Source organism: Mya arenaria, chromosome 17 (genome assembly GCF_026914265.1).
Source record: "Mya arenaria isolate MELC-2E11 chromosome 17, ASM2691426v1".
In the NCBI taxonomy this organism is placed as follows: domain Eukaryota; kingdom Metazoa; phylum Mollusca; class Bivalvia; order Myida; family Myidae; genus Mya; species Mya arenaria.
This window is the reverse complement of record NC_069138.1, coordinates 53,698,585-53,719,334: the sequence shown is the minus strand read 5'-3', so window position 1 is coordinate 53,719,334 and position 20,750 is coordinate 53,698,585. Positions and strand designations below refer to the sequence as shown.

The 20,750-nt window shown below is 37.1% G+C and overlaps 1 protein-coding gene across 1 annotated transcript in view; it reads right to left on the bottom strand.

Moving 5' to 3' along the window:
* LOC128223985 (voltage-dependent calcium channel type A subunit alpha-1-like) overlaps positions 1-20,750 on the bottom strand; it is a 166,576-nt gene that overhangs the window by 137,981 nt on the left and 7,845 nt on the right. Inside the window, exon 2 of the mRNA XM_052933546.1 lies at positions 6,534-6,792. Within this exon, the coding sequence (XP_052789506.1) occupies positions 6,534-6,792 (259 nt within the window). The remainder of the gene's footprint in view (positions 1-6,533; positions 6,793-20,750) is intronic.

Here is a 20,750-nt window from a genome sequence, read left to right as displayed (position 1 = left end):
ATGTAGAAGAATAGAATTCTTTAACAGACAAATATTTTCTGAAGTCAACGATTCTATTGTTTTATACATATTTGAATGAGTACGATAACATCGTGGAATATATTTAGATCTTATATTTGCATATATAAGCTTTCCAATCAAAAATTGAAATTCGACTTCTAAACAATACAATATACATGTGCAGTGTCACGCGGGTGTTACGTGTAGGCATTCAATAAAAAATGAAATTCTAAAACATTTAATTTAGAATGTGCGCAATGTGTATGTGAAGTCATTTAATTATAAAATGAAAATTCGTCTTCTAAAACATTTGAATGTGCGCAATGTGTATGTGAAGTCATTTAATCCAAAAATGAAATTCGTCTTCTAAAACATTAGAATGTGCGCAATGTGTATGTGAAGATATTTAATCCAAAAATGAAATTCGTCTTCTAAAACATTAGAATGTGCGCAATGTGTATGTGAAGTCATTTAATCCAAAAATGAAATTCGTCTTCTAAAACATTAGAATGTGCGCAATGTGTATGTGAAGTCATTTAATCCAAAAATGAAATTCGTCTTCTAAAACATTAGAATGTGTGCAATGTGTATGTGTCGTTAAGTAGTAAATGCACAGTTTTGTTGTTTGGATACGTTTTGGAGTATCTAAATGTGCATATAGTTTATTGATATAATGACAAATTCGAGGTCCTGTACCCGACACCAGTTTAAATCATTACTGTTGCAACTAGTCAACTTTATGGTGGTATCCCAACTTGATATTCTAACTATCGCCTTATACATTTTATGTGACTGTCCTGCTTTGAACAAGCATTGTTTGAACCGACCTTTTTTTTTTGCAAACTGAGTGTGGTTTAATAAGTAAGATCACTGTAAAGCAACAGAATATATGCCTGCCTAGACAGGACATGATATTGCCTTAACCGCGTAACAAAATATTTTCCGATTTATGTTTGTAATAGTCTGCAGGCCTAACGGCATTTTACAGACTAAAAAGCCCTATAAAATGCTACATCACACATATATATGTCGATGTGGTGTGGTGTGGCTATGTAAGTATCCGCTTCTGATGGAAGATTCCGTTGGGTTTTGCCACACCAGGTCACAGAGGCAGTTTGACATGACCTCATTAAAAACTCGTACATACTGTTTTTTTAGGCTGTAGGCCGCAGCCCTACAGTTCGTTGTACCGTAATTTGAAATCATCTATTGTCAGATCTACTCTTTGACATGACATTAATATAATAAATGCGTCGGGGTTACGTATGATGTCAAGCAGTTTAAAATATTGCGAATTTAAAGACCATTTCATCTAAATACGTTTACAAGATTAAAACGTTAATGGGAATTTGAAAGCAACCCGAAGACTCTTCAATAAATCTTGGTGAGAAACCATCGGGAATAGTTAATTCTAGATACATACGGAGAAAATGGAAATGTGTTGACTAAAACTCTTTGTCTTTATGTTAACTTCCACAAATAGTCAAAATGTCCTCAGCTAGTATCGGGTTTTATTTAATTAACTTTACATTAGCAATAAGCTTGCGAGATAAAAACAATGTTCATTTACCCTAGTCTTTATAGATTTATATTTGGACATAAGCTAATTGTATAAAAAAAAAATCAACATAACAATCACTTCTCGGTTTTGTGTGTGGCCACTCAAAATTCGTTTTTGATCCGATTTTTTATGCCTGTGAAATGTAAAATCACGCTTACCAAACAAACTCTTAAAGCTGCATTCTCACAGATGGACAGTTATGACAACATTTTCATTTTTTTGTCTTGGAATGAGCCAATTCTTTTATAAAATATCATATCGCGGTTTTTATCTTAACGTTAAAATGATGTTTTGTATAGACAACCTCTTTTCTTTCTTAAAGCGTTATTAACGCGTTTAGCCATAAAACATTAATTTTCAAAAGTTCATATGAAAACTGCCATCTGTTATTTTGTCAGCAGTCTTATATCACTGGTTTTCAGATATTTCCACAAAAAAGGCTCATTCCAAGTCAAAAAAATAAAAACGTTGTCAGGATGGTAAATCTGTGTGAGAGCAGAACACAACATAGGTCTCGAAGTCACCGATGACTAGCCCATTTAGCACACACTATTTTATTTCGGTATATTTTTTTATATATTGTGTTTTAAAGAGTATTGACAATATCTAACCCTAATCCTGTGAAGGCCAGAGATTCACATTTACTAAACTCTTGTTTTCAGGCAAGGGGCCGGCATTCGCGAAATAGAAATTTATCAAATAAAATTTTGAAAAAAATAACGAATAACTATTTTGTTTTGCAAAATAAAGTTTAAATCAGAGATAAATCTAAATGAAATAAGATAATTAAGCATGTAACATTTCATTCTGAAGACTGGGGATCTGGCCCAAGTTTCTCGAACAAACTTAAGTAATTACTAAATAGCTAACTGAACGTATTTCATCACTTTCCAGGCTAGCAGGCTTAAATATATTGAATACGTGTATTCTATTGGGAATATATTCTCTCGTCGATTATCATGATAAAGATTTTGTATACAAAAGATGCAAGAAATTGATGAAATTAATTACTCAAATATTTGAGGTTGTACTCTGACGTTGGTGTTCCCTTCATATTTATTTACCGAATTGAGATCGTACAGACAAGTGAAAAAACATGCAATTACCAGGCCTACAGAGCCCCGCCTTCGTTTAAATTTCGGGCTAAGTAATAAGTTTCCTCAAGAAATTCGACAAACCTGTTGTTGTCTTGAAAACTGTCAATCAATCAGATGGCGGATTTGTGAAAAAGGTTTTTTGAAGTGTTTTAAGAAATTGAACTCTTAATAGAACGAAGGCGGGGCTCTGCAAGCGGCGTAGACTGCGCTATGTAGAAAAAGTGAAGTTATCTTTGTTTAAAGTGCAAAATATGGCCTTCCGACAAAGCATTTATGGCGTAATTTATCACGCGGTATACACATACTGCAATTACCCTTCCGCTAAAAGTTGTCTGCGTTTTTCAATACAAACCTGCAAGCGATGCAATCTTATGTAAATATCGACTTAACAATTAAGCTGCTAACATAAACAGGCGGTATATTGCATGACCTCTTAGTTTATTTCTTAATTGGCAACGTGACTGCCTCTGCCATGAGGCAATTGACAGCGAGTAAAACGTGCATTTCTAGACAGAAGATTGACACCAATTATAACAACTTTCCATTAAACTCCTTGAGGGAAACGTTTTATTAAGATATATATAAAAAAGCGAAGATTAATTACTTTTCCATATCGATTCAAACTACTTAGGTCATGCTAAATGTTGATGCGATTATACATGTACATGTACATTAAACTGCAAATATTCATAATAGACACATTCAGCCAAGTATGTATTTTACAGGATATGGAGCTACAGTAAATAGGGTAAATTCTCGATTGTCATTGGCGCACATGTGCAAACACCAATTCATATTTATTTGTAATTTTCAAACTGAATTGCCCTTCGTCTCTTGATTAAGAAAACTAACAATATCAAGCCCAATGGAGCTGTTTAAAAGCTGCACTCTCACAGATTCAACGTTTTGACCTTTTTTATTTTTTGTCTTGGAACGAGCCATTTTTTCGAAAACCGATGAAAACCAGTTATATAAGACTGCTGACAAAAAATCAGATCGCAGATTTTTAATATATAAGTTCAAAAATTGATGTTTTATGCATTTTTCTTAAACCGTTAAGCCATTAAACATTAATTTTCGAACGGAAATATAAAAATCTACGATCTGATTTTTTGTCAGCAATGTTATATCATTGGTTTACAGATATTTACGCAAAAATTTGCTCTTTCCAAGACAAAAAAACAAAAAAAAACTTGTTAAGATGGTCAATATGAGAGTGCAGCTTTAACACAGATTTTAGTCATTACCTCAACGAATCCATGTTGAAAGATGCACTCTTACTCCCAAATAAGATTTACCACAATTAATAATATTGTTTTAATAATCCAAAAAGGATTAATACATATCGAAACAATGGTTCTTATGAAGGATATCGAATTTAATTTGAAAGAAATGAGCATAAAACATTGTATTTCTACCTTATGAGACTATAGTTTACCACATAACGGTACTTTTCACAACACGGCGCTCTGTCATTGACATGCTTTAAACCCCAAAGCATTCCTGTTCCGAGAAAACGTATATAGCAGTCGATGTCGGAATAATGGAACGTATAAATCAGCTGGAAAAATGAATCCCCCCAGAATTACGCTCAAATCGATAGCAGCCATCTCTCCCCGTACCACGGTACAGCAAGGTAATCAATGGACTGCTGCAAAAGGGTTTTTAGGTGAACGCTGTTGTCATCGAGTATTTAACAAAGGGAGGGAACTCGATTGTTCGTGTTTGAATATATATTTTTTTTATCAATGATCTTTGCTCGATTGTCGAAAACGCTGTTTTCAGAAACATATAAGCAAAGGGGAGTAACTCGTTTGTGGTTGTTTGTGTATAAGTTGTGTTTAAATTTCTTTGTTCTTACTACACATGAATTATATGAAATACAAGACAACGTTATGAACTAGTACTTTCGGTGTAGGGCTGTGATTGTTTGGGTGTATGCGTTGACTTAATTTCTTTGTTCGTGTTATTATCTATAGAATACCTAAACAGATAGAAGATGGTACCTGCCATTTCGTGTTTAAAAAATACCAAAAATAGTATTATACGTATTTTTCGGACCGCAACATGACACGTTTATGTAATTTTGCACTTGTAGTCAAGCACAAACAAATAAGCATCCATATTATAAAGTGGACTCAAATAATTTATTTCAAGTTTTTAATTTGAAAAATATGCGACAATGCGAACAATAAAGATTTGATTAAAATCTACAAACGAACCATCTAATTTCAAATCGACAATTGGCCAGACATCTGGACACCATGAACTCAATGGTACAATAAAGAAAAGGCTCAACCCTAATCTTGTTGTAATAAAACCTTCATTGAATGAGGTAATTATATTTTTACTTTGTGTACGTCTTGACAAGGGACATAAATACTCGTGCGATCTGATCTCATAGGCGAACATACGAAAAGATGCCAAGTGATGCGGCGAAAATACGCCGAAAATTGCGCAATGTGCGGGCGGTAATACGAAGGATTATCATTCCGTATGTACGCATCGCCACATTGCTTAATATCGTAATATCGTCCCGCTATTTGGCGTAATTTCGTATTTTCCAATTCAGGATGAAGTAAGAAGTAAGGGACAGTACTCGAGCGGGTATAAATGTATGAAGTAAGGGACAGTACTCGGCGCGGGTATAAATGTATGTTGTAGGGGACAGTACTCGGCGCGGGTATAAATGTATGTTGTAAGGGACAGTACTCGAGCGGGTATAAATGTATGTTGTAAGGGACAGTACTCGGCGCGGGTATAAATGTATGTTGTAAGGGACAGTACTCGAGCGGGTATAAATGTATGTTGTAAGGGACAGTACTCGAGCGAGTATAAATATATGAAGTAAGGGACAGTACTCGAGCGGGTATAAATGTATGTTGTAAGGGACAGTACTCGAGCGGGTATAAATGTATGCTGTAAGGGACAGTACTCGAGCGGGTATAAATGTATGTTGTAAGGGACAGCACTCGAGCGGGTATAAATGTATGTTGTAAGGGACAGTACTCGAGCGGGTATAAATGTATGTTGTAAGGGACAGTACTCGAGCGGGTATAAATGTATGTTGTAAGGGACAGTACTCGAGCGGGTATAAATGTATGTTGTAAGGGACAGTACTCGAGCGGGTATAAATGTATGTTGTAGGGGACAGTACTCGAGCGGGTATAAATGTATGAAGTAAGGGACAGTACTCGAGCGGGTATAAATGTATGAAGTAAGGGACAGTACTCGAGCGGGTATAAATGTATGTTGTAGGGGACAGTACTCGAGCGGGTATAAATGTATAAAGTAAGGGACAGTACTCGAGCGGTTATAAATGTATGTTGTCAAGTGTTGCATTTCTTTTTTCAAAACTCTATTTCATGTGCTGAATGATACTGACAGTCAGAAGGCAGTGGTTACCATAATTAATTTAAGGCCGTCGACACTTTTCGCTTGCGATAAAGAAAGAAGTATACTTCAATTCATCGAAATCCTAACCGTTACAATATAATAGCATTAAAAGCGTCAACGCAAATTAGCAAATGATCAAAAACTATTTATTAACGTTTCTGTAATACTTCAGCATTGCAATTATTTGTGTCTTATGTTTTTTCAGTTTTTTTTATTTAACAGACGTATTGACTTTACGTCCATTTTACCCGAGGTGCAATATTTAAAGCGTTCTGCAAAAAAAGGCCATTGGATGCTTTTGTATGGTCAATTCGATTTAAGGTGAATTAGTAATACAGCCTTTAGTAATTTATGGCATATTATGTTACTTATTAAAATGATTGTTGAGGTCCACAACTTGTATATAGTCTGCAGTAAGCTTCAACAACACCCATAAGGACCTTTGTGGGGAGGGGCGAATGAAAATAAAAGTTACTTACTCCGGATAATGTTTGATCTCTTTCAACCGGGTTTGCAGGATGGCGCATGACTTGAAGTCTGAAGTGTCCACAGCGCGGCGCCGTCCAATAGACGGGCGTGGCGCGTTCTCGTCCAATTCCCGGATATGCTCCATTGGGCTGTAGAGGCCTCCCCCGCCACCCGATAGCGCCGGGATGGCCAGGGAAGCCCGCCGCCTTTGGTGGCGGCTTCCGGCTGCTCCGATCATGTTGCGGGCTTTATAACGTAGCCGGGCATTGGCTGAAATAATAGAAAATATTTCTCAATGTGACAGTCTATATTCACTAATTCAATTTAACATTGTGTCCATGCACAGAGCGGAACTTTGCCTGAAAGACAGCAATACATTTTCCTTCAAAGCTACAGACTCGGTTGTTATAGGGCTCCACTCACGCTACATGATTTTTATCGGAACCGAGAATTTACGATGATGGCATATTTCTGTATTTGTGTGATGGTCGTAATACTTCATATGATATTTTAGGTGTGCATCTTTTTAAAAATGGATCGTTCCCACTCCATAACCTTTTTGCTGTTTTCAATAATTGAGACTTGCCGTAAGTAATATAATTAAATGTTCTACCAACGGCAGAAATATGGGGCTATCATGAAAGACCGGATGTCGAAATTATACACTCTAAATTTTGTCGGAAAATATTAGGGAAGAGACGGTCTGCTCTGCAAATCCTGAAGCTCTCTACGGTAAACTAGGTAGCATTTGGCATTTGGATTTGTCCTTTATCACCAGGAACATAAGTGAAGTAGGGGTGAGGGGGGTTGGGGGGGGGGGTATAAGACGCTATGACTACAATGGTTTCAAATAATGAGTTGGTCAGCCTGAAGTCGAGATTTTTTATATTTAATGTACAATTCAATTTAATCGGTAATTAGTTATGGTTTCATTGTTTTAATTACAATATTCCGCTCTAAATCGATAGCCGCGACGCCAATTAACCAAAAATATACACTACAATTATAGGCCAGTCTTCAATACAAACGCCTGTCTGTCTGTCTGTTTGTCTGTCTGATGTCGGTAACTGTACTTTAACAATCAACACTCGGCTAAAGAATATTTTACTCCTTCGTTCATACCGCATAAACACTTCAACATTTGCGATCAATCCGTATACAAATTTTGCAATACAATGTGTTAAAACAATGGTAACAAACGATTTAATTTCCCCTGATTCGTAAAATAAATACTATTTGTTTTGCTTTTCACTCGCTACGACGGCATTGGAATTTCAAAATTATATCTTAAGACGGCATCTTATTAACGTTTTTTAATGTTGTTAACATTTGTTTAAATAAAGTTTTGATCAGATGATGAAACAGTTAGTTCCTTTTTAGCTTGGATCAACTTTTGATCATAAAATAAAACAGTTATTTCATGGATACTTCGGTTGACCTTGGTGCTTGGGATGGTTTTCTGAACTATCGGCATCGGGCAACGGTTTAGATCTCCTCCCCTCCAGCCCGAACGAACAGTTATGGCAATAACCCAAATGACATTGACACAACTTTATCATGCCAGCCACAGAGGGGCCTGTTTCCTAATTAGAAAATGGTATTGAAAATCATGAAAGTGACTGTCAGAAGAATTGCATGTGATCAAAGTCTCGTGTCTTTGATCTTCAAAAGCATGTCCGTTCGGAAACGATTGCAGTGAAACTTAAATCGTTTGATTATTACAAAGCATGCCAAGGAAGTTGTTTTTATACGGCACGTCTTTATACTTTTCTTCCTTCGGGGACCAGCTAACAAAAATGGACAAAAATTGGATGCATTTATAAATTTAAAAAGAGGAAATTCTTTGTTATACTCATTATAATCGCAAAGGGTTACATGAGTTAAGGACTTTTGTGACTCATTTAGGCAGGCAATCATTAGTGAACTCACTTTCAAGCCAAACCGCTATCATTTAACATTATCTTTTTTAATGGAACGATAATCAAACAACAATGGTGAACACTACAGGAACAAACCCAGTAGCCATCAGGTACAGTAGTAGCCATCAGGTAACAAATACAAGGACAAGCCCGGTAGTCATCAGGTAACAAATACAGCGACAAGCACAGTAGCCATCAGGTAACAAATACAGGGACAAGCCCAGTAGCCATCAGGTAACAAATACAGCGACAAGCCCAGTAGCCATCAGGTAACAAATACAGGGACAAGCCCAGTAGCCATCAGGTAACAAAAACAGCGACAAGCCCGGTAGCCATCAGGTAACAAATACAGCGACAAGGCCGGTAGCCATCAGGTAACAAATACAGGGACAAGCCCAGTAGCCACCAGGTAACAAATACAGCGACAAGGCCAGTAGCCATCAGGTAACAAATACAGGGACAAGCCCAGTAGCCACCAGGTAACAAATACAGGGACAAGCACAGTAGCCATCAGGTAACAAATACAGGGACAAGCCCAGTAGCCATCAGGTAACAAATACAGGGACAAGCCCAGTAGCCATCAGGTAACAAATACAGCGACAAGGCCAGTAGCCATCAGGTAACAAATACAGCGACAAGCCCAGTAGCCATCAGGTAACAAATACAGGGACAAGCCCAGTAGCCATCAGGTAACAAATACAGCGACAAGGCCGGTAGCCATCAGGTAACAAATACAGGGACAAGCCCAGTAGCCACCAGGTAACAAATACAGCGACAAGGCCAGTAGCCATCAGGTAACAAATACAGGGACAAGCCCAGTAGCCACCAGGTAACAAATACAGCGACAAGGCCAGTAGCCACATCAGGTAACAAATACAGCGACAAGGCCAGTAGCCATCAGGTAACATATACAGCGACAAGCCCGGTAGCCATCAGGTAACAAATACAGCGACAACCCCGGTAGCCATCAGGTAACAAATACAGCGACAAGCCCAGTAGCCATCAGGTAACAAATACAGCGACAAGCCCGGTAGCCATCAGGTAACAAATACAGCGACAAGGCCGGTAGCCATCAGGTAACAAATACAGGGACAAGCCCAGTAGCCACCAGGTAACATATACAGCGACAAGGCCGGTAGCCATCAGGTAACAAATACAGGGACAAGCCCAGTAGCCATCAGGTAACATATACAGCGACAAGCCCGGTAGCCATCAGGTAACAAATACAGGGACAAGCACGGTAGCCATCAGGTAACAAATACAGCGACAAGCACGGTAGCAATCAGGTAACAAATACAGCGACAAGCCCAGTAGTCATCAGGTAACAAATGCAGCGACAAGCCCGGTAGCCATCAGGTAACAAATACAGCGACAAGCCCGGTAGCCATCAGGTAACAGATACAGCGACAAGCCCAGTAGCCATCAGGTAACAAATACAGCGACAAGCCCAGTAGCCATCAGGTAACAAATGCAGGGACAAGCCCAGTAGCCACCAGGTAACAAATACAGCGACAAGGCCAGTAGCCATCAGGTAACAAATACAGCGACAAGCCCAGTAGCCACCAGGTAACAAATACAGCGACAAGACCAGTAGCCATCAGGTAACAAATACAGCGACAAAGCCAGTAGCCACCAGGTAACAAATACAGCGACAAGCCCAGTAGCCATCAGGTAACAAATACAGCGACAAGGCCAGTAGCCATCAGGTAACAAATACAGCGACAAGCACAGTAGCCATCAGGTAACAAATACAGCGACAAGGCCAGTAGCCATCAGCTAACAAATACAGCGACAAGGCCAGTAGCCATTAGGTAACAAATACAGCGACAAGGCCAGTAGCCATCAGGTAACAAATACAGCGACAAGGCCAGTAGCCATCAGGTAACAAATACAGCGACAAGCCCAGTAGCCATCAGGTAACAAATACAGCGACAAGGCCAGTAGCCATCAGGTAACAAATACAGCGACACGGCCAGTAGCCATCAGGTAACAAATACAGCGACAAGGCCAGTAGCCATCAGGTAACAAATACAGCGACAAGCCCAGTAGCCATCAGGTAACAAATACAGGGACAAGCCCAGTAGCCATCAGGTAACAAATACAGCGACAAGGCCAGTAGCCATCAGGTAACAAATACAGGGACAAGGCCAGTAGCCATCAGGTAACAAATACAGCGACAAGGCCAGTAGCCATCAGGTAACAAATACAGCGACAAGGCCATTAGCCATCAGGTAACAAATACAGGGACAATCCCAGTAGCCACCAGGTTACACTCTTAAAGCTGCACTCTCACAGGTTGACCGTTTTTGTGTTTTTTTTTGTCCTCGAATGAACCAATCTTTGCGTAAAGGTCTTGAAACCAATGAAATATCAGATCGCAGCTTTTAATATTTTCGTTCGGAAATTGAAGTTTTGTAGTTAAAAGCGATACTAACGCCTTCAGAAGAATGTGTGTTTTTTCGGCATAAAACATCAAATTTAAATATGAAACTGCGATCTGATCCTTTTTCAGCAGTCTTATATCACTAGTTCTCAGACTTTTACGCAACATATTTCAAAAGTTGTGAGAGTGCACTTTTAAAGGCATACTTATTTTTGTATCATTGACAAACCAAATACAAACGCTACCAGACAGCAAAAGTTAGACAATTATAAAACAATTTCGTCATTGATAATAAACCGTTTTTACTTAAAGCAGAAACGCCAATAATCCATGACCCAGGCAACCAATTCTTAATGTTTTAGGAGGTTAATCTACGACCCACGGGCTATCCGCCACTATCACTAACTCATAAAACACCACAGAAAAGGCAGTGACCCATTAACTAAATGCAATGGCTACACAATAATGCCTCCTACAAGTTACAGTGTTCACAACAAAATGGGACTAATGGAAGCTGATACATTATTCATGCGAGGTCTGACAGTGATGCACCACCATGTTTTAGTATGTACCACATGAGTGACAGGGCTGTCCTTAGATTAGGACATTCGAAATGGATCACACTAGAATGTTAAGTCGTTTAAAAAGAATTTTGGGTACGAATACGTTGCAAATAATAAAGGTGTTGAGGACAAGGACAACAGTTGATTTTCTAACACTAGATTACCATGAAAGCTTTTTAGTTTTGATAAATTACACATAATATGTAGTGCTACACTAAGTTGGAAACACTCAGGACAGACAAGGTCGGCAACGCCGTTTAAGGTTTTACAAGCGAATACAGGTCAAAAGGCTAAAGCGTTTCAAAAATAATAATGGAAAATATTTCATAAATCGCACAAATAGCAGAAGAAGAGCCATAAAGGGCCCATGAATGATAACAGTGGGAACAGTTAATAAAAGTGAAAAAGGACTGACTGTGCTTGTGTTAAAGTTGCTCAGTTTTGTATTTATTTATATACACATTTCCCTGTACAATATACCAACCTTGTGTGAATTAAACAAACATTATGTTTAAAAGAATGTATCAAAAAGTTTAAAATCTGTGTACTGAGTACACATTCTCATTGTCATCAGTACAACCATCAAGGGAGGCAATTAGGTAACAGTTAGTCACATGGTTATGGTTCTTGTATTACACACAAGTTTGCGATATGATATATCAATGGTTGATTAGTATTTCAATTACTTCCAAACATTTTGTAAATGTGATGAAAGGTAAATCTAATGATCAGAGATGAATTGTAAAGTTTAGAAAGGGCTGTAAATCTGATACTATTAACGTAAGAGTTATGTAACTTGTCATATAAATGGTTTGGTATGGTCAAAGCATGTTTAAAGTTTCAAGTATACATTTTTAAAGGGACTGTACACCATAAAGGCACCAAAAAAACAATTCTGTAAAGAATCTCAGGACAATTGTTTAATAAAATGTTTTACTCTTTGATAGCATAATTGTAAAAAAAAATACCCAAAATGTAAAAAAAAAATCGAGTCGGGGACCGGGTTCGAACCGGTGTCGCCAAAATTGCAAATCCTGTGTCGTATCCACTGTGCTACGAAGGCTTACTCTAAATGGTTGGAATATTTAAGCTATATACCTAACTTGGTACTATCACGTGATAACATCGACTAGCCAATCACGCATAAGGAATGAATTCTACTAGGTAGACATACCTAGTAATCTTTTTTATTGGAAAAATACGAAAAAAACTGCGAAAATTAATTGTAAACTATGTGGTACTTAAGTGCGTAAGTTTCAATGCATTGTACACATCGATGTCAAGTTTATGTCAGTTTTCGACAATTTATTTTTTCGCTATTTCATCATACGGAGTACAGTCCCTTTAATGGTTTAAAAGAGATTAACAAAAAACATAAAACATGTTGACAGACGAACGGACGGACGGACGATTTTGGCGATAACTAAAGGGCACCGCAAAAAAAACAATCATGGGCCTTAAATTAAGTTGGAAACAATAAAGCCGGAAAGTCCGACACACCTTTTATAGTCATAAACCTATCCACTTGTCATTTTATTGTTGAAAATATTATAGTCCGTTCATAATTATATTGTATTGCAGCTTCTCTGATTTAAATGTTTATTGTTTGAAAATTTCTAAATGTCTGATAAATGAAAAATGTGTAAGATAAGTTCTTTGCATCCCGGAGAAGTATTATTTTCTGTTTTATTGCTTGAACATGTATTACGCATGGACTGTAAGCTTAAAGCGAATCCACTACCTATTTATTGAAGAAATATCGGTCATAATATACGCCTTTGTTGATATATTGAAAGAAATCGTGACTCTGTGTTTGCAATTACCTAATAATATCATTTATGATCAATGCGTACAATAGAGAATGCCATGTTAGAACACTTAGGTCGAAAACAGTTTAAACAAATCATGTCAATATTGTTATACATGTAGATTATTCTATTACTAAGCGATAATTGATGAACTATCACGTTAGAAAATAGGAAAGATGCGCGATCCGGTCTGCCTCACATAAAAGTCTAACTATTCTGTACCAAGACCCTTGATGTATTAAACAGAACACTAAGAACACGAACACAGGAACACACTTGCTGAAACATTACGTTATCACTCTAAAATAAAATAAATACTTCATTAATAAGAAGAAAGATTCAAATTTACAAGTTTGAACTAGATGTGAATGTCTGACTGTATGTGTGCCAAAAATAGCATGACTGTCCCTCAAGAGGAGGCAAAAGTCGTACATTATAATTGAGTAGTATGTGTTTTTATCCAAATCTTACCTTTCAAAGGTGTTACTCAATTAAATTTCAGAATATTTCAGATACATTCCCTTATAAAAATAGTTCATGAGTGTTATGTTTTTTACTCGAATAGTAAAATGTTACATTGATTAACTTCTGTATCTGTTGATTTAAATTTTCACATTTTAATTTATTGCTTTGATAAAAATGTTTTTGATCATTGTTTGTATATGCTATATGTATGGAATTACCTTAACGCATTATTGAAATGAATGGTAAATAAACCAACTTCTATTGTCCCTACGACATAAACAACATACATGTATCCACTAAATAAGGTCAAGGAGCAGCTGCCGGCAGAAACATGATTGTTTCCGAAAATTGGATTAAGCTAACCACCTTTAATGGGAGGACTAGTGTAGCACTTCTATCAAGAGCGAAATTACATCTCTGCTAGCATCCCCAGATTGCTTTATTACACAAAATATCGCCAACATGCTCTTGGACCATCAGTTGGCTGGAGGGAAAACAATGCTACTTTACGGAGTAGCATAGTTTTGATTAAGAATACCATTTTTGTCATGTTACATAATTGGATTTTACAACCTCACAAAAGACCTGATTCAGATTTGGGTAATACGGACGCCAGGAGCTGTTTCTTGAAACATAAAACAAACATTGGATTTCAAATCTATACATATAAGAATGTTTTAAATAGGACCTGTACCATGCAATTTTTATTCGGATATCGGGTTCGAAGAAATATAGAGTTAGTTGAATCGCTAGGGAACTGGTTTAAATATTCAAATGTAGTCATGTTTTATGTTTTATGTTTTCGTTTCATTAAAACGAAATTTCTTCAAAGCAAAAACGGCGCAGACAGTGACGAAACAACACAAAGGGATGATGAAGGCGAGACGGACTTAATTTATTCATGTAATGTGGTAATTGAGTCACTTTCGCGTTAAACACTCGTAAGGTACAAATTTATAAGATATTGTACCAGATGACACCAGTAAATTCCAAAATAGAAGGAAGCCTCTGGTAAAAAAACGTCGCTGTGTTTGCCACAGACAACCTCTGATGAAAAGTTCCCATATTCCTGGAACAACCTTTACAGAAACAACAAATCAATGAGGTATTTCCGATATGATCTACGGAGTGCAATTAGTCCACACCGATACGACATACGTTAGACGAGATCTTGATCATATACAAATGTACAATACTTTCATAGGCGTCCACGAGTACCCATTATATTTTACGATCTTGATCTGGAATGCTTTACAATATTACCTAACGCGTCCACAAGTACACTTTATGTTTTACAACCTTGATCTAAAATTCCATATAAATACTTCCAAACACTTGCACAAATACACCTTATGGTTACGACCTTGATCTGAAATGCCAAACAAATACTTTAATATGCGTCCACAAATAAACACTTGCTCTGAAATGCCATGCAATACTTCCATACGAGTCAACAACTATACTGTATGTTTTACGACTTTGCTCTAAAATGCCATACAAATTCATCCATATTCGTCCATAACGAAATGCATATCAGTAGCCATCAAACGGACAGCAATACATTCTTCAAATGAGGACTAAATGTTAAAAGCTTTTATCAAAATCAACTTGGTTTCGAACAGTGCTCTCAGCGTCAAAAACAACAACACGCCAGTAATGATCGCATTGTCAGACAACAACATTAAGTGACGTTATCTAACGCGTGCAATTAGTCCCAAATGAGATTATAGTGGTCAGATATCATCTTTATGAGCGAAAACAGCGATACAAGCACACCGGGACCAAAGCTGAATATGCAATGACTGCGTGGAATTGACAGGAAAGGAAATTGACAGTAGATTTATTCTGTCGCTGCTGTCCAACTTAAATGTACTTACCGGATTTTCCAAACTGTCTAATGATAAGCTGTGGTGAAATATCTGTTTGTAAGAAGGGATTACCCCGACCAAGAATATGTCTGTGAATCCGATTTTGCTAGGCCATTGAAAGTATCACTTTGTAGTGTATTCCACCAAGAAGCTGGAGTTTGGTCATAATGTAAACGTGGGGTGCCTGGTAGTCCCGTAATAACCATGTAGTGTTTGTTTTACTTTTTTAAAAAAGGAATTTATACGGAGTTAACCCCAAAAAATCATTGACATTTAATTTGTTGCACGTTTTTTTGCTTTGTAGAATAATTGTATGAGTGGCCAGCAGTTTGTTATTCAACTGAAGCGCAAACAGTATGGTACGCAACTGAAGCGCAAACAGTATGGTATGCAACTACAGCGCAAACAGTTTGGTATGCAACTCAAGCAATGACCGTATATAATGTAAATGAACATATGAAAGTATGTTATGCAAATGAAGCGCAAACAGTATGGTATGCAACTAAAGCGCAAACAGTTTGGTATGCAACTCAAGCAATGACCGTATATAATGTAACTGAAGCAATGAAAGTATGTTTTGCAACTGAAGCGCAAACAGTATGTTATGCAACTCAAGCAATGACCGTATATAATATAACTGAAGCAATGAAAGTATGGTATGCAACTCAAGCGATGACCGTACATAATGTAACTGAAGCAATGAAAGTATGGTATGCAACTCAAGCGATGACCGTATATAATGTAACTGAAGCAATGAAAGTATGTTATGCAACTGAAGCGCAAACAGTATGGTACGCAATTAAAGCGCAAACAGTATGATATGCAACTAAAGCGCAAACGGTGTGGTATGCAACTCAAGCAATGACCGTATATAATGTAAATGAAGCAATGAAAGTATGTTATGCAACTAAAGCGCAAACAGTATGGTATGCAACTCAAGCAATGACCGTATATAATGTAACTGAAGCAATGAAAGTAGGTTATGCAACTGAAGCGCAAACAGTATGGTACGCAACTAAAGCGCAAACAGTATGGTATGCAACTAAAGCGCAAACAGTATGGTATGCAACTAAAGCGCAAACAGTATGATATGCAACTAAAGCGCAAACAGTATGATATGCAACTAAAGCGCAAACAGTATGGTATGCAACTCAAGCAATGACCGTATATAATGTAAATGAAGCAATGAAAGTAGGTTATGCAACTAAAGCGCAAACAGTATGGTATGCAACTAAAGCGCAAACAGTATGGTATGCAACTCAAGCAATGACCGAATATAATGTAACTGAAGCAATGAAAGTAGGTTATGCAACTGAAGCGCAAACAGTATGGTACGCAACTAAAGCGCAAACAGTATGGTATGCAACTAAAGCGCAAACAGTATGGTATGCAACTAAAGCGCAAACAGTATGATATGCAACTAAAGCGCAAACAGCATGATATGCAACTAAAGCGCAAACAGTATGGTATGCAACTCAAGCAATGACCGTATATAATGTAAATGAAGCAATGAAAGTAGGTTATGCAACTAAAGCGCAAACAGTATGGTACGCAACTCAAGCAATGACCGTATATAATGTAAATGAAGCAATGAAAGTAGGTTATGCAACTAAAGCGCAAACAGTATGGTATGCAACTCAAGCAATGACCGAATATAATGTAACTGAAGCAATGAAAGTAGGTTATGCAACTAAAGCGCAAACAGTATGGTACGCAACTAAAGCGCAAACAGTATGGTATGCAACTAAAGCGCAAACAGTTTGGTATGCAACTGAAGCGCAAACAGTATAGTATGCAATTCAAGCAATGAACGTATATAATGTTACTGAAGCAATGAAAGTATGTTATGCAACTGAAGCGCAAACAGTATGGTACGCAACTAAAGCGCAAACAGTATGGTATGCAACTCAAGCAATGACCGTATATAATGTAACTTAAGCAATGAAAGTATGTTATGCAACTAAAGCGCAAACAGTATGGTACGCAACTAAAGCGCAAACAGTATGGTATGCAACTCAAGAAATGACCGTATATAATGTAACTGAAGCAATGGAAGTATGTTATGCAACTATATCGCAAACAGTATGTTATGCAACTGTATCGCAAACAGTATGTTATGCAACTGAAGCGCAAACAGTATGATATGCAACTCAAGCGCAAACAGTATGTTATGCAACTCAAGCAATGACCGTATATAATGTAACTGAAGCAATGAAAGTATGTTATGCAGCTCAAGCGATGACCGTATATAATGTAACTGAAGCAATAAAAGTATGTTATGCAACTCAAGCAATGACCGTATATAATGTAACTGAAGCAATGAAAGTTTGGTATGCAACTCAAGCGATGACCGTATATAATGTAACTGAAGCAATGAAAGTATGGTATGCAACTCAAGCGATGACCGTATATAATGTAACTGAAGCAATGAAAGTATGTTATGCAACTCAAGCAATGACCGTATATAATGTAACTGAAGCAATGAAAGTATGTTATGCAACTCAAGCAATGACCGTATATAATGTAACTGTGGCAATGGAAGTATGTTATGCAACTATATCGCAAACAGTATGTTATGCAACTGTATCGCAAACAGTATGTTATGCAACTGAAGCGCAAACAGTATGTTATGCAACTCAAGCAATGACCGTATATAATGTAACTGAAGCAATGAAAGTATGTTATGCAACTCAAGCGATGACCGTATATAATGTAACTGAAGCAATGAAAGTATGTTATGCAACTCAAGCAATGACCGTATATAATGTAACTGAAGCAATGAAAGTTTGGTATGCAACTCAAGCGATGACCGTATATAATGTAACTGAAGCAATGAAAGTATGTTATGCAACTCAAGCGATGACCGTATATAATGTAACTGAAGCAATGAAAGTATGTTATGTGAAGCAATGAAAGTATGTTATGCAACTCAAGCAATGAACGTATATAATGTAACTGAAGCAATGAAAGTATGTTATGCAACTCAAGCAATGACCGTATATAATGTAACTGAAGCAATGAAAGTTTGGTATGCAACTCAAGCGATGACCGTATATAATGTAACTGAAGCAATGAAAGTATGTTATGCAACTCAAGCGATGACCGTATATAATGTAACTGAAGCAATGAAAGTAGGTTATGCAACTAAAGCGATGACCGTATATAATGTAACTGAAGCAATGAAAGTATGTTATGCAACTCAAGCAATGACCGTATATAATGTAACTGAAGCAATGAAAGTATGTTATGCAACTCAAGCAATGACCGTATATAATGTAACTGAAGCAATGAAAGTTTGGTATGCAACTCAAGCGATGACCGTATATAATGTAACTGAAGCAATGAAAGTATGGTATGCAACTCAAGCGATGACCGTATATAATGTAACTGAAGCAATAAAAGTATGTTATGCAACTCAAGCAATGACCGTATATAATGTAACTGTGGCAATGGAAATATGTTATGCAACTATATCGCAAACAGTATGTTATGCAACTGTATCGCAAACAGTATGTTATGCAACTGAAGCGCAAACAGTAAGTTATGCAACTCAAGCAATGACCGTATATAATGTAACTGAAGCAATGAAAGTATGTTATGCAACTCAAGCGATGACCGTATATAATGTAACTGAAGCAATGAAAGTATGTTATGCAACTCAAGCAATGACCGTATATAATGTAACTGAAGCAATGAAAGTTTGGTATGCAACTCAAGCGATGACCGTATATAATGTAACTGAAGCAATGAAAGTATGTTATGCAACTCAAGCGATGACCGTATATAATGTAACTGAAGCAATGAAAGTATGTTATGTAACTCAAGCGATGACCGTATATAATGTAACTGAAGCAATGAAAGTATGTTATGCAACTCAAGCAATGACCGTATATAATGTAACTGAAGCAATGAAAGTAGGTTATGCAACTGAAGCGCAAACAGTATGGTATGCAACTAAAGCGCAAACAGTATGGTATGTAACTCAAGCAATGACCGAATATAATGTAACTCAAGCAATGGAAGTATGGTATGCAACTCAAGCAATGACCGTATATAATGTAACTGAAGCAATGAAAGTATGTTTTGCAACTGAAGCGCAAACAGTATGGTAAGCAACTGAAGCGCAAACAGTATGGTATGCAACTCAAGCAATGACCGTATATAATGTAACTGAAGCAATGAAAGTATGGTATGCAACTGTATCGCAAACAGTATGTTATGCAACTAAAGCAATTACAGTATGTAGGATCTCATTTCAATAACATATCTAAGTCGTCAACCTTACACTGCTTAAACTGCTCGGGTATACCTATGTAGAAAGGCGTAGAATCTGTGCGATAAATGGCCTGACAATATTTTTGTATTGAATCGCAGTTTACGCCTAGAAATTAACGATCATTAGCTTTAGTTACCATCTGAATTGAAACGGGCCCCGTAGCGCATATCGTATGTAAAGTAACTGAAGCGCAAACAGTACGTAATCCAATTGAAGCTATGGCAGTATGCAATGCAACTGAAGCCATGACAATATTCCACTCCATCCATAGTGATGTGATCAAGTTATAGTTCACCAATATCAATTAATTCGAGGTAAAACTATAGGTATTCACCGAAGTATTTTCTGGCATTATGTCCAATTTCATTTTATCAAAAAAATATTAAAGCTTGCACCACCACTCGAAGGTAGAAATTTGACTTGTTGGTTTTTCTATGTTGTCTCCATTGCATTCTAAGGCTAACATTAACTATACAATACAGTTTATATAAGTGCATATGGTGTTGTGTGTCTATTGTTAGATGTCTGTCAAACATTTTACGTTGTGATTCTAAACAGGGTCATCGGGAGATGTTTGGCTACTGGCCCTGTCCCTGTAGTTTCCATAGTGATATATATTTGGAAGGAACTTTTTTAGTCACCATACCTTAAGAACAATAACCATGACAAAGGCAACTATTTTAAGTTAATCTCACATACTTGATAGTTGATTTTCTTTAAAAGCCAATAAAACAAGAGTAATCAAATACAATTATCTATTTTCTGCAAACCTCACACAATTACGTATTGGAAAACCATTCCTAAAACTATTTACTCTTTCCTTCATGCTATCTTAAAAGCCATAAAAGTACGTTTTTGCTTTTGAAATTCACTTTAAAATTATAGAAGTTGTCATTTGATTAAATGAATGAATCAATTCATATCCCTCTCTCAAGATTGCGTTTGT